This window comes from Lynx canadensis, chromosome E3 (assembly GCF_007474595.2).
Source record: "Lynx canadensis isolate LIC74 chromosome E3, mLynCan4.pri.v2, whole genome shotgun sequence".
Taxonomy (NCBI): Eukaryota; Metazoa; Chordata; class Mammalia; order Carnivora; family Felidae; genus Lynx; species Lynx canadensis.
Genome location: NC_044318.1, coordinates 15,205,236 through 15,220,161, shown reverse-complemented (window position 1 = coordinate 15,220,161; position 14,926 = coordinate 15,205,236). Strand labels below are relative to the sequence as shown.

The following is a 14,926-nucleotide window of genomic DNA, read 5'->3' as shown; positions in this document are numbered from 1 at the left end:
AGGCTCCGAGGTGTCAGCACATAGCCCGAGGCGGGGCTCGAACTCACAGACCGCGAGATCGTGACCTGAGCTGAAGTCGGCCGCTTAACCGACTGAGCCACCCAGGCGCCCCTGCACAGGAGTTTTATCTACACTTCCTCATTTATTTCACTTGGCAATTACTTATATACAAATGCATATAGAATTACATTTAGTTAATCGTTCTACATTTATTTACATTTGGCAATTACTTTTAATTGAGTTTCAAACCGTACATGGATAGATGTAGAGCGATGAAACATGGATATGCCGCGAAATTTGTAACACACACTCATATGGTGAGATCCTCCCTTGCACCTTACTCAGCCAGCTCCCCAATCGCATTTACAGACGGTACAGGTATCTTTTTTTCCCCCTTTTTGTACCCAAATGGTAACTTACTAGATACACTTGTTCAGAGTCTCGGTTGTTTTTATTAATCAACCTTTTTAAGTTTAGTAAGACGTCGGGAAGCCTCCCCTTATCTCGGCCGCTGGGTGGAGCCTTCCGGGGCCGGGGGCGCCGCAGCCGCGTCTCGGATCCGGCTCCCGCCGCTGGCGACCGGCACTTCCACCGGCTCCCGGGCCCCCGAGGGGTCGGGCGGGCGGCGCACGTGCAAAGGGCCTCCTCCGCGCCCCGCCCCCCGCCCCGGCCTCTGTGACGTCCGCGCCGGAACCTGGAATTTCGGCTCCGGGAGCTGGCGGCGGCTGCGGCGGCGGCGGCCAGAGCGGGTCCCCGACGGCCTCTCCGGGGCGCAGGGCGCAGCCATGAGCGAGTCCAGTGCCAGTGCGCTCCCGCCAGGCAGGCCCGGCAGGCAGCCCTTCAGCCACTCAGGTAGGGCGACGGGGACCGCGCTCCGGGCGGCCCGCGGGCGAGCTGCCGGGAGCTGGGCGGGGGTCCAGCCCCTCGCCACCTGCCCGCGCCGGGTGCTCCTGGCTTTGGGGGAAAGCGGATCTCTCATTCTCCTGGTCTCTTTCCTGCAAGCCATCCTCATCCAATTCAGAGGCCGCATGCCCTTCCCAAAGGAGCACCGGAATGGGAGCCCTGACCGTGTGGTGCCTTCCCGTCACTGCTCTAGGCATCCCTAATCTGTTAACTGAAAAGAGTGTGAGCGCCTCGCCAGCCCTAACATTGTGGCACGAGATGTCTGCCTCCCGTAACATTTCAGGCTTTACAGTTAGACAGACTTGGAGCTGAATTCTGCTTTGGCTGTTTATTGCTGTGTGATGTTTGGTAGATGGCTTGCCTTCTCTGTGCCTCAGATTCTTCGGCAGTAAAATGGGACTAGGATGTTGGTGGGATTAGTTGAGAGAAAAATATGTGAAGTGCCAGGCACAGTGCCTGGTACACAGAAAGGCATAATAAATGGTAGCCAGCCAAGTGTTACAGTCTTTTTCCTTAAAAAAAAAAAAAGTTTATTTATTTATTTATTTATTTATTTATTTATTTATTTAGTGCATGAGCAGAGGAGGGGCAGAGAGAGAGAGATTCCTACGCAGGCTCTACACTCAGTGCAGAGCCGCACACAGGGCTTATTCCCACAACCGTGAGATCATGACCTGAGTCAGACGCTTAACTGACTTAGGCACCCCTCTTTTTCATTTTTTATCAAGTAAAACTTACAGTGAAGTGTAAGCATAGTGAATTTTTACATAAATATGTACAACTGCTACCCATTCAAGATAAAAAGTTGCCAGCACCCGGGCGGGCTTCCCAATAGTGTTTGCATCTTACATGTGCCCTGAACCTGCTGTGAGTTTTACAAGCAGCGTTTCCTCTATTTCAATTTGAGAATAGAAGTTTTGTCACAAGAATTTACAGTAAGTAAACCGTGAGTGTAGATTGGGGCTTTGGGCCCTTCTGATTGGATTGTTCTCTGCATCTTGAAGAAGAGGAAGGAAGATATCTAGAGAGACCCAAACCCTGGGAACTTGCTCAGGAATCAGAAAACAGAAGTCAGATTCATTTGGATGCTAATTATTTTTTAGCTCATTGTTAATAGTGTTGGCATCAGCTCAACTTCAGGCATTCAGTCAGAGCCATTCAAGTGTTTTTCTAGTTGGTTTCCATTTACCTTGCTCTTAGTTTGGCACAATCCATCACATTTAAGATGCCAGCCGTGGTTTCCCAGACAGAGGGCATGCGATTCATCTATTTTCGATCTCTGCTGGGTGTTTAAGGAGACTTTGTAAGCCTCTTTTTATGAGTGTCATAACTGGCTTCTCTGACTAAAAGGTCTTCCCTGTCCTTAGGGCAAATGATGTTTTATCACCTTGTATCTATCCACCAGTCTGACTGGGAGGCTCAGAAGGGATTGTGTTTGTAACTCTGTTGTGCTTTGTAAATGGTGGCCTGTTCTATGGGCATCACGAAAGCACAGTTGGAGTGGCAGGAGACAAAGGGGATCTGGTTTACAGATTGGGAAATATGCATCTTTCTAAATGATGAAAATTCCTCCAATATATTGTTGCTGCCTCGGGGCCTTTGCACCAGCTGTTCTCTTTGCCTGAACTACATTTCTCTTTGATCTTCCTATGGCAGCCTCTTCCTCCTCCTGTCAGATCTCTGCTCAGATGTCACCTCAGAGAGGCAGATCTCTGGAGACTTTGTCTGAAGAAGTGCTCCCATCTCTCTTCCCCTGATTGGTTCCCTTGTTTATTCCTTCAAAGCACTTACCACCTTCTGAAGTCATCTGGTTTGATTGTTTTCTTGTCTATTAGATGTCTCTTCTACAATGTGCGTGCCATGAAAAGCAAGTGCTTTGTCTTTTTCTGCCAACACCCAGAACAGTGTCTGGTACGTAGATGCTAAATATGTGTTCAAAGAATGAATGAATGAATGAATGAAGTGTACCCGAAGCCACACTGACAGCTATAGCGTAGTGGCTGAGAATCTAGACTCTGGATTCCCAGATGTAAATCCTCATTTTCCATGTACTGGTTTTGTCTTCAGGCAAGGCACTGAAGTGTTTGGTGCCTCAGTTTCCTTATGTATTAAATGGAGGTAGTGACAGTACCTACTTTGGGGGTCGGTATAAGGATTAAGAAAGTTAATTTACATTAAAAACTTCTTAAGGACTTGTATTAGTTATCTATACTGTTGACAAATTATCCCCAAACCTAGAGGCTTAGAACAGTGATAATCTCTTCTTATCTCACAGTTTCTGCAAGTCAGGAGTTTGGGGATGACCTGTCTATGTGGTTCTGGCTCAGGGTCTCTTATGAAGTTGCAATCATGGTATCAGCCAGGGATGCAAATCTTAGGAAAGCTTGCCTGTGGCTAGAGGTTCCCTTCCAAAGATGGCTTGCTCAGATGGCAAACCGACACTGGCTGTTGGCCGGAAGCCTCTCCATATGGACCTCCCAGAAGGCTGTTTGAGTGCCCTGTTGACATGGCAGATGGTCCAGGAGAGGGCAAAGAAGTCCTAATGTCTTTGATCATCCGCTCTTGGAGATCACACCTGTTATTTCTGCAGTATCTTATTGGTCACATGGGGTAGCCCTGTTCCGTGTAGAAAGGACCTATGTAAGGATGTGAATGTCGGTATTTGGGGGAGAGGGTCACCAGCAGCCACCTTGGAGACTTTTGTGGCTGTCACAGGACCATGTAAGTATTAGCTGTTGTTATTAATGTCTCTGTTCCCTACTAGATGATGAGCCCCAGGAGGGCAAGGGCTGGGCTCACCGTCATGTCCCCAGGCTTAGTATAGTGCTTAGTACATAGTACACCTTCAGGAAATAGTTGAGTGCACACCTTTCATGATTTGGTACTGTGATGCTTCTAGAGCCTGCAAAGCCCCTTCTGTTCACTCTGCCATGGGTGCCATTCATTACCTTATTCCTTTGTAAGGCATACTCCTCTTCTTTCAGTCTGGTGTCACTTCCTCCTAGAAGCCTTCCCTGACTGCCTCCCCTTTCATAGGCTAGACTCTGTCCCTGCTTCATGCCCACATGGCCCATTGGCCTCATCCTGTCCAAGTATCCATTGGACTTTATTCTCACTTCTCTTGAGTTTTATCAGTTTTTAAAATGTTTACTTATTTTTGAGAGAGAGAGAGAGTGCATGCAAGTGGGGGAGGGACAGAAAGAGAGGGAGACAGAGGATCGGAAGCAGGCTCTGGTGCAAAGCCTGATGCAGGGCTCAAACCCATGAGCCATGAGATCATAACCTGAACCAAAGCTGGATGCTTAATCAACTGAGCCACCCAGGCACCCTGAGTTATATAATTTAAAATAGTTTTTTAAAAATGTTTGTTTATTTTTGAGAGAGAGAGGCCGAGCACAAATGGGGGAGGGGCAGAGAGAGAGGGAGACACAGAATCCCAAGCAGGCTCTAGGCTCTGAGCTGTCAGCACAGAGCCCGACCCGGGGCTCGAATTCACGAACTGTGAGATTGTGACCTGAGTCGAAGTCGGATGCTTAACCGACTGAGCCATCCAGGTGCCCCGGCAAGTTATATCATTTTTAAGAGCAGGGATTTTGGAATTGAACAGACCCAAGTTCAGACACTGATTTGCCTCGGTTTCCATGACTAGGAAGTGAAGGTTCTGATAGGAGTAAAGGCTGGAGGCCCACCTTCTCCCAGGATCTATAGACAGGATTGCCACTCTGAGCCAGCCCCTGGCTACCTCTCCTGACCCCTGCTCCTGTCCCACTCATGCCCCCAGGCCCCAGCCACCCATTGTTCCCTTCCAGTGTTCTTCTCCTCAGGTCTGAAGGTCATTGTTCTGTTCTGCCTGATCTCAGGTGAAATGTCACCTCCGAGGAGCAAAGACCCCCCTCTATCTCAAGTGCCCCCAGGAGGCATTTGCCCACTCCATACCCCTCAGTCCCATGACTCCTGGCATGTGCTGTTTGTTGAATGGAATGACTTGATGTTTCCCCTTTGCCAAACATTTGCCATATTCCAGTCAGTAAGCACTTCATACGACATCATCTTCAACCAGAATGCATTCAGTGATTTATTTATTTTTTAAATTTTTATGTATTTATTCTCATTATTATTATTTCAGTGTTTGTTTTTGAGAGAGAGAGAGAGAGAGAGAGAGAGAGAGACAAAGAAAGAGAGAGGGAAAGGAGGAGAGGGACAGAGAGGAGAGAATCTTAAGCAGGCCCAGGTGCCCCATTCAGTGACTTTTAAGTTGAGGCATAATTCACATAACGAAATCAACTATTTGAAAGGGTCCAATCCACTGGCATTTAGTACATTCATCACCTCTATCTAGTTGCATTGTCATCACTCCCAAAGGAAGGCCTCTGTCCATTAAGCTATCACTCCCTGATTCCCCTTCACCCAGCCCCTGGCTGCCACCAGTCTGCATTCTGTCTCAGTGGGTTTACCTAGTTTAGACATTTCATAGAAATGGGATCATACAGTAGTGTGACCTTTTGTGACTCCCTTCTTTGCTTAGCATAAACAATGTTTTCAAGGCTTATCCACATTATAGCCTGTATCCATTCTTCATTCCTTTTTATGGCTGAATATTATTCCATTGTATGGTTATACCACAGCTCTTAGGAAAGGTGCTACTGTGAGCACTTGTGTACAAGTGTTTGATTGAACATCTGTTTTCAGCTCTTTTGGGTAGGTACTTAAGAGTGGAATTGCTGGGTCATGTGGTCATTCTGTGTTTAACCTTTTGAGGGTTGGCCAACCTCTGGGACTCTTAACCCTCATGTGGGGGGTTGCTGTGACCATTACCCCTTTGTTCATCGGTGGTACCCAAGTGACTCAAGATGGCCTGATTGTCATTGTGTCATGGCCAGGCTTGTAACTTCTGTGATGGCTTCAGAGCCACTCACCCCTCCTCTGTCCTCCTCAAGAGGCACTACTCCGGGGAGGGGCCCTCGAGGGCCCCGATGTTGTGACTATTTGCATTGACCCCATTTTCCAGAGGGTGGGACTTAGTCTGGGCCTTTGGAGCAGGAACGCTTGGAAGGGTAAGGGGTAAAACTACACAGCCCCTTTAGACTCCTTCTGTGAGGGGGTGCTGGGACCCATTTTATTATTATTACTCTTATTGTCATTATTATTATTATTTTGTTTTTAAGATAAAGAGAGTAGTAGTTTGTACCTGGCCCAGATACAAATCCCAACTTGGCCAGTTACATGGTGTGTGACCTTGAGCGAGTCCTGTTACCTTTCTGACGTTCAGTTTTCTTACCCATAAAATGGGGATAATCAGACCCCTATTTGCTAGGGTCTCTGAGAGGATTTAATGAGATAAGCATGTTGAAGACTTGGGTGTTGAGCACTCAAATGGTAGCTGTTCCTATTATTATTATTATTATTATTATTATTATTAATTATTAGGGGCTTCTGTAGCCTTAATCTTATATGATTTGCTGATTTCACGTGCTGTGTACTTCTACTCTCTGGAGTTACGCTATTAGATAATTAAAGCAATTCTTTGGGTTGTTTCAGCCCAAGAGGTTGTATTAAGCTTGAAGACAAGTAACCATTCATCCTGCAGTGTTTGTTGTCCTTACCTGCTAAGCCCATTCATCAGGGTCACTCGGCACCCTTACTTACACATGTCCCAAGGGTCACTTGGGAGGGTGGTACCCTGAAAGGTACCCTGGGAGGGAGGGATCTTCTGCAGGACTGGACACAGCTGGAGACGGCACGCATCACTTCAGGCCACACTAGTTCTCTGGTGAGCCAGCCGTCTGACCTTGAATTGTTTTTTCCCCTCTGTCTGAAAAGGCTGAGCTCTGCCCAGCAACTCAGGCCAGATGAGGCCCAAAGGCCCTCGGTGGCTTTTTTTGTTTGTTTGTTTTTGTTTTTTTCAGGAAGTGAAGAATTTAGAGGGATAAAAGGGGGAAATGACTTCTCAGTGTTGTAACCATTGTTGCAATCTGGTTGCTTTTTAAAGGAGCTTTGTTTGAGTGTGGGACCACCCAGACCTTCAGTGGGGCTCCCCCCTCCTACCAGCAGAGAGAGGAGGAAGGGAACTGACCCTGAGTCATGACCGTGTACCAGGCGTGGAACCTAGTGCTGAAAGAGGCAGGCCAGGGACATGCTTTTAAGAAGCTTCTAGTCAAGCGGGGGAGACACTCACTGAACAGGTAAAGAGGGAAATAGGGTAGTTACAGCTAAGTGTAGTTGCTGAGAAGGAAGTAAACAGGTGATGAGCTAGAGAGGGGAAAGGCCTGCTTAGCTGAGGTGGTCAGAGAGGTCTCTCTGAGCCGTGGACTTGCGGACAGAGGCTGGAGGGTGTAACAGAACAGCCATAGGAAGTGCAGGTGGAAAGAGTGTCCAGAAGGGCATACAGTGGGAGCACAGGGTGGAGGTGGCAGTGATGTTGGTGCCTTTGGGGAGGCCTCAGGCTGGAGCCGACAGGAGGAGGAGAGGGGACGAGGTCAGGTGAGCAGGAACCCGTTCCTCATACGGTAGGCCCTGGTCAGCAGTGTGACTTTGGGCTCAAGTGGGTAACTTTCTCGAATTACAGCAATTCCCAAGGTGTCATTTGCCCATTTGACCCCTGAGGAAACTGAGACTCTGGGAAGTTACTTGACAAAGTACTGAAACAGAAGGACATTAATGTTGTGACTGTAGAGCCAGCATGTCTGCGTGTTTATTAGACAAATGTTTGTTTGATTTGAGATGTGCTAGGCCCCATGTCAATCTCCAGGGATGTAAGAGTGAATAAGACCCGTGGAGGTCTTTGCCCTCAAGGTTCAGACTTCAGCTCAACCTTGGGCAGAGTTCTCTGAGCTTTCCTTACTGCAGAATGAAGGCACATGTAAGAAGGACCCAGGGATGAAGTAATTGTAAGGATGACAGGAGATAGGTATATAAAGGGCTTGGCATAATCATGGTGCATGGTAAATGCTCGGTAAAGGCTAGTTTCTGTTGTTGCTTCCAGGAATGTTGGAAATCTTCTTTGGAGAAATCTTGGCCAAGGAAGGTAAACACTCCACAGAAGGAGTAGCTCGGTCCATAGTGAGATCCCTCACGGCACGTATAAAATCTCCCTGTACATTGAGTTCATTACTAAATGACCGGGTATAAAGCACAATGTGCTGGGCACTGCTCTAAGCCAAGGGTCTGCAAACTACAACCTACGGGCCAAATCCAGCCTGCCACCTATTTTTATAAATCAAGTTTTATTAGAACACAATCATGCCCATTCATTTATGGATTATGGCTGCTTTCCTACAGCAACGGCAGAGTTGAGGAGTTGTGACAGAGACTGGGTGGTAAATAGTAAGTAAAAAGTAAGGTTTGCTGACCTCTCTTCTAAGCATATAATAGCCATCCAATCCTCAGGATGGTCATGCCAGGTGGATCCCCATTTTACAGGTGGAAAACTGAGGCATGGAATGGTCAACAAAGTAGCAAGTGGACCTTGTATTTGACTCCGGGCGGTGGGCTTTGGAGGCTGTGCTCTTAACCACTATGTCTGTGGTCCACTCAGGCAGACAGAATCCCAGTGATTGACCACGTATAGCCCACCGGATGCTCCGCCCACTTGAAAACCAGGAGATTTGGGTTCAGGGCCCAGCGTGGCTCTGATTGCCCTGTTAGTCACTCCTCTTGAAGGCTGTTTGCTCATCTGGTCGTAAAGCCTTGCACCCAGCCCGTCCCTAGGCCCCACCCAGGTGCCAGGCGGTGTGACTCATACAGGTCCTCCTAGCCTGGCAGTTGTGAAGTCTGGCAGATGGGGGAGGCTCCCAAGGCCCTGGATCCTCCCTTCTCAGACCAGGCTCTGGCCTCCTAAGAACGAGGCCCCTCTACGTTGTCCGGTACGTCGCTACTAGCCACGTGGGGCTATGCAAATATAAATTTAATAAAGTTTGCTAAAACTAAAAATTCATTTCCTGACTCTCACCAGCCCCATTTCAATTGGTCAGTAGCCACACGTACTGGGCAGTGCGGACATAGAACATGTCTGTCATTGCAGGACAGTGCATTATTTTGACATTTGATGCCCTGGGATAGGACATAGCCATGCCAACCTATGCAGCTCATGGACAGAAATAGCCACAGGGCTGGCCAGAGAGATCTTGTTAAATCGGAGTCAGGATATGTCATTCTGCTGTGCCAGACCCCTCATGGCTCCCACCTACTCGACTGAAAGCCAGAGTCCTCACCATGGCTCACAGACCCTGTCTGGTCTGGCCTGTCTCTCCCCTTGAACTCTTACCTCATCACTCTCCTCTCTGCTGACTCTCCTTCAGCCATAGTGGCCTCCCTCCTGTTCCTTGAACTGAGTGAGCACGGTCCTGCCTCTGGGCCTTTGCACTTGCCCTTCTCTCTGCCTTGGATGCTCTTCTCCCCAGTAACCATGTGGCTCTTACCCCCACCCTCTACCTTCCTGCTGGCTTTGCTCCAACCCATCCCTGCTTTACTTTTCTCCACACAGTCAGCCTCTGAAATATATTACTCTTTTTTTCATAACCTGAGCTGAAGTCAGACACTTAACCGACTGAGCCGCCCAGGTGCCCCTGAAATATATTGTTCTTAACTTGCTTACTGTTGGTCTCCTCTGGCTTGCCCATAAGGGCAAGAGAATTTGTATGTCATATGCAAGGCTGTGTCCCAGTCTTAGAGCAGTGCTTGGCTGGCACATAGCAGTTGCTCAGTAAATGTTTTTGAGTGACTGAGGGAATGAGTGAGTGAATGATGGATGGATGGGCAGGTGGGTGGCCTTTCCAGGAGTAAGACAGTGATGAGACCCTGGCCTTGGAGCACTTGGGGGAGCTGTCATAGCATCTTCCACTAGATCCCCTGGGTTGTGAGCCCTTGGGTTAGGGTTAGGGTTAGGGTTAGGGTTAGGGTTAGGGTTAGGGTTAGCTGTGAGCATGTATTACTTTGGTACCCCACCTTCAGTTAGCATTCAAAATAAAAACAATGTCAAAGAATATGAGTGGAAAGAGGTCCCCAAAATTCTGAAATCAGTGTCTACATTGCCTCGTTGGAAATATGAGACCAGATGTGCCTGAGCCATTTGATCATTTCTTGAGAAATGACAGCAAAGCATGCTTCTAACAGGGCTCATTTGTGTGAAGTACCTAAATAGGAATAATAGAGTATTCAGTCAACATCACAATCATTATTTTTTGACGGCTTATTTTTTCTCCTTAAAAAATTTTTTTTCAATTATGGAGAAAATATATTATCTGTATAGAGAAGAATAATGCTTATGTTCCCTAAACCCTTTTCTCACTTTTTAGTGTCCCTGCTTTGCTGGTGTGCTGAACACATGCTTTGGTCTGCCTGGTGGGTTAGCTAATGTTGCCTGTATCCCAAACACCAAATTCATTCATTCATTCATTCAGTCAGTCAGTCAGTCAGTCAGCAGGTGTTTATTGAGCAGTCACCATGAGTCAGGTTCTGTGCTAGACCCTGGGGACTTGGCAGTGGAGGAGAGAGATGGGGCCCCTACCCTCATGGAGGTTACAGTCTTAATGGGGGAGGAAGGGGGTGAGACACTAGGTGCAAGTAAACAGTGAGGAGGATAGAATTAGGGATGGGGGGTGCCTGGGTGGCCCAGTTGGTTAAGCATCTGACTCTTGATTTCAGCTCAGGTCATGAGCTCACAGTTCTTGAGATCAAGCCCCACATTGGGCTCTGCTGACAGCTCAGAGCCTGGAACCTGCTTGGGACTCTCTCTCTCCCTCTCTCTCTGTCCTTCCCCTGCTCATGTGCACTGTCTCTCTCTAAATAAGTAAACTTCAAAAATTTTTAAAGTGCAGTGGGGTTGAAGGAGTGAGTGAAAGCTCACTGAGGCAGGAAGCAAGTCTGCAAACCCTCCTCCCCTCCAGAGTCCCTGCCTCAGAGTCTCGTGCAGAGAGGGGCTCCATATAGTTTGTCAAACAGAACTCATTCCCCCGGCAGCTGGCGAGAGGCCTGGACCAGATGACCCAGAAGGTCCCTTCTTGCCTGGAGTTTCTACGATTCTGTGAGTGGGAAGAAAAACCCTGAAGTGAACCCAGCACCAAATACGGCTGGGCTAGATTCTTGGCAAGCGTGAGAGGGACTCTGGTGGTGGTTTGAGTGCCATTTAGATCACAGTTGGCCTGTGCCCACGTCCTGACAGTGTTCATGCTTATGGGTAGGATTTCGTGGCCTGTGGAAAAAGCCGCTAAGGAAGTTGGACCTAAGGATGCTCCTCAGGTGTACCTGCCTCTCTGCATTCATTCATTCATTCATCCATCCTTCAGATGGAGGGCTGTCCCTCAGCAAGACACTGCTCTCAGTCTCAGAGAGAGTAACTTGGGCCTTAACCTGGAAGGATACCAGAAAACAGAAAAAGTACTTAATGGCCGCCCCGGCCCCCACATTCTCTGTAATTACCCAGTCATCCTCCCACCTAAATAATAATCTAAGTGCCCAAATCCAGCTCCAAAGGCCAATGGGTTCTAGACATTCCTAGATGGAGGCACCCCAATGTCTTAAGTATGCTCCTGCCTCCCATGCAAATAAATGGCTAACAGGCAGCCCACACACCACCCACAGGACTTAATTGTCCATGCTGACGATAACTTTCAGCTGGACCAATTCAGGAGCACATCTGACAATAACTATGATGAGACATTCTTACTCTCTAAGGATGAGAAAAGCAAGTCTCTGCGAGATGATACAACCTGTCTTTCTAAGAAGGTAAAACCAGGAGTCTGTCTGGACAGCAAAGCCTTGGGCAAGCCGCCATTTCTCTGGGCCCCAGTTTCCTTGTTGAAAAGCCAGGGCAGGGACGCCTCTGTCTACCGCTCCAGGTTGGCGTGAGAAATCCGGTGATGTCATGCTCTGACCAATGTGTGGTCGTATGAAAATGGAAGGAGGTGGATCGTAGTGTTAAAAACAATGATGCCTGTGTTCAAAGGGTTGCTTGTAATTATTTGTTTTCTTGATTTGAAGATGAAGCACTTCCCGAGAATGTCTGAAGAGGAAGAGTCGTTCCTCTTTGATAACGGCCATTTGAAAATAGAGTTTTCCACCAGGGACTGTTGTTATGAAATATGAATAGGAGTATGTGGAAGAACAATTAAATAATTTGTATTTTAGTGTTTATGAAGCACTTTCTTAAAAAAATTTTAATGCTTATTTTTGAGAGAGAGAGAGAGAGAGAGAGTGCAAGCGGCAGAGGGACAGAGAGAGAGGGAGACACAGAATCCAAAGCAGGCTCCAGGCACCAAGCTGTCAGCAGAGAGCCCTACGCTGGGCTTGAACTTGCAAACTGCAAGATCATGACCTGAGCCGAAGTCGGACACTTAACTGACTGAGCCACCCAGGTGCCCCACGAAGCACTTTCAAATCCATGGCCCGTTGAGCCATTTCGTGGTGAAGACTACAGCTTTGGCATTTGGCAAACCTGTGATAGGTTCCTAATTCCAAAACTTACTAGCTGTGTGAGTGGGCAAGGCACTTAACCTCTCCAAACCTCAGTTTCTTCATCTGTAAAAGGGGATGATTCTATTCAAAGAGTAGTTTATTTAGTGTGGTGATGCATACAGAGCACCTCAAATAGCCTGGCACAAGGTAAGTGCTCAGTAATCCTAGCTAATATTATTTACGTTGTTTGTAACGCCATCCTCATGATCTCGCTGATGAGGTCCATGGTATTATGTGCCCCGTTCCTGAGAAGAGAAACATGTGACTCACCGACAGTCATCGTCTTGCCTGGGGTGGCCTGGCTGGTGGGTAACAAAGCCAACCCAGGCTCTAGCTCCAGCCCGTGGTCCCTGACCTCACAGTTGCTGAATATTCGACTGGTTGATGCTGCTTCATATTCAAAGACCTTTGTTTGTGGTAATAAGAGCTCTTTGTTGGTGGCCAGAAGGAGTGGCCTCCAGCCAGGGCTCTGACCCTTTAGCCTCCAGGCACACTGCGCCCCCCCTACCCCCACCGCACTCCCCACATTTGCTTTAGGAACTGCTGTTACTAATGGAAGTGTGTCATTTCCTCAGGGTGTGTTGGAGCAGGGAAATGCAAGGTTGAGTGAGATTCACAGGCTTGCACTTGGCAGCTGGCAGGGCTCCAGGCGCGTGTCTGTGTGTCATCTGCAGTGGGACAGCTGTTCCGTTGTGCCTGAACGTGCTTATCAGAGAGGCAAACATTACAGATCTGCACCGTCAGACTCCAACTCAGACAGCCTGGCCTTGGCTGGTTCCCCCCTCCCCAGCACCCCCTCCTCGTAATAGCTGTAAGTACATTTTATGGAGCCACTGTGTGCCAGGCGCTAAGTGTTTCTCCCTATGCGATTGCCTTTAACGCGCATAAGCCGGCCCCTGTGGTGGGTCCCATCCTTAGCTGTGCAGCCCCCAGAGGGATCCTCTAAAATGTGGTCAGATCGGGACATGTTTCGCCTCTGAACCCTCAGTGGCTTCCTGTCTGCCACATCCAAGGGGCATTCCTGACCCATAGAGTCTTACTCGGTGTGGCCCCAGCCACCTCTCTGACCTCCACTTTTCCATGCTTCCTGTCCCAGTTACCTATTGTTGCTAACAGACTACTCCGAACGTGATGGCTTAGGCCATTTTATGGTTTCTGCTGATTCTGTGCATCAGGAAATCAGCAGGGCATGGAAGAGATGTTTTGCTCTGCCGCATGTCATGTCTGTTGGGTCTGGAGCGTCCAGGTAGTCCCTTCCTGCCCCTGGTGGTGCTAAAAGTGAGGGCGACCCAAGGGCTGGGGGCAGCTACAGCAGCTGCTGGGGTCAGAGCTGGGGTCTCTGGTTCTCACTGTCTGCTGGTTCCTCGCTTCTCTTCCTTGGACACCCGGGGCCTCTTCCTCTCCACTTGCCAACTTTCTACACGACAGCCTCGGCGTCCCAAGAACACAAAAGCGGACGCCTCTAGGCCTTTCAAGGATTGGGGCTACAGATGGCAGAGAAACACTTCTGTTGCGACCTTTGGTTAAAGCAAGTCACATATCCAGTCCCGATTCAAGGGGAGGGGACTGCAGAGGGGCTGGTGTGGTTCATCAGAGGTCAGCAACACCAGAACCTATCACTGCCTGTTCATTCACTCCTCTCCAGCCACACAGACCTCTGTGCCCTTCCTCAAGCATGCCGCACATACCCCAGCCTTGGGGCCTTTGTGTTTGCTGTTTCCCTCCCCTTGGATTCCCTTCCCCAAATATACACAGGGATCAGGTCCTCTATTCAACCTTGGCTTAAATGCTACTTTAATACCAAGATCATACCCTACCTACCTTATCAGAAACGGTGCCTTCCTTCCACATGTCACCTGTCTCCTTACCCCCCTCTGGTTTTGTTTTTGCACTTTTCAACTCCTGGTGTATTTATCACCTACTTAATGTCTAATCTTCCCCTGTCCCCACCCCAGAATATAAGTGCCATGTGAGTAGGGCGTTTGCTTTGTTCACCGCAGTGTCCCTAGCTCTAGATCTGACCCGTGGTAGCCACATTTGGTGAATGAATGAGTATTTGAGATGAGGAGAGTGAAGTTCAGAGAGGTTAAGTAACTTTCCCAAAGACACACACACTAATATTCGACAGAGCTAAGATTCAAATGCAGGCTTAATCCATGAAGCCTTAGAAGTTTCACTACCTGTAGGGGTAATTGCTGCTTAGGTAATTATGGCTGTTGCCTATTTCCTCTCCCTGTTTCCTGTCTCCACTCAAGGTGGTTTTCCCACAACTAAAATTGGATCAGGCATAAACCCATCTTGAAGAGGGCATCCTCACCTTCCGCAGAAGGCCCTCCTTTCTTAGACCGCTGCACAAGGCACAGCAAAATTTGGCCTCCAGCTGTAGCCTGGTGTGGTAGAGCAAATAATAGATTTTTGAGTCAGACACACCTCATTCTGTTTCCAGCGCCCCCACTCATTAGGCTAAGCATGGGCAAATTAGGAATGTCATCCATCCACCCATCCATCCATCCATCCATCCATCCACCCATCCATCCACCTAATGAGTCTTTATTGAATTCCTCTCTGAGTC

General features: G+C 48.4%; 1 protein-coding gene across 5 annotated transcripts in view; it reads left to right on the top strand.

Moving 5' to 3' along the window:
• The first annotated feature begins 765 nt into the window (after nucleotides 1-765).
• The window catches only part of TMC7 (transmembrane channel like 7), a 56,068-nt gene continuing 41,907 nt past the window's right edge, over nucleotides 766-14,926 (top strand). For 2 of the 5 annotated variants that reach the window (XM_030301318.1, XM_030301316.1), the window contains exon 1: nucleotides 766-852. In XM_030301318.1, coding sequence (XP_030157178.1) covers nucleotides 786-852 — 67 coding nt within the window. In that variant the 5' untranslated portion in view covers nucleotides 766-785. The remainder of the gene's footprint in view (nucleotides 853-14,926) is intronic. The other 3 variants (XM_030301319.1, XM_030301317.1, XR_003965675.1) reach the window with 2 other exon arrangements.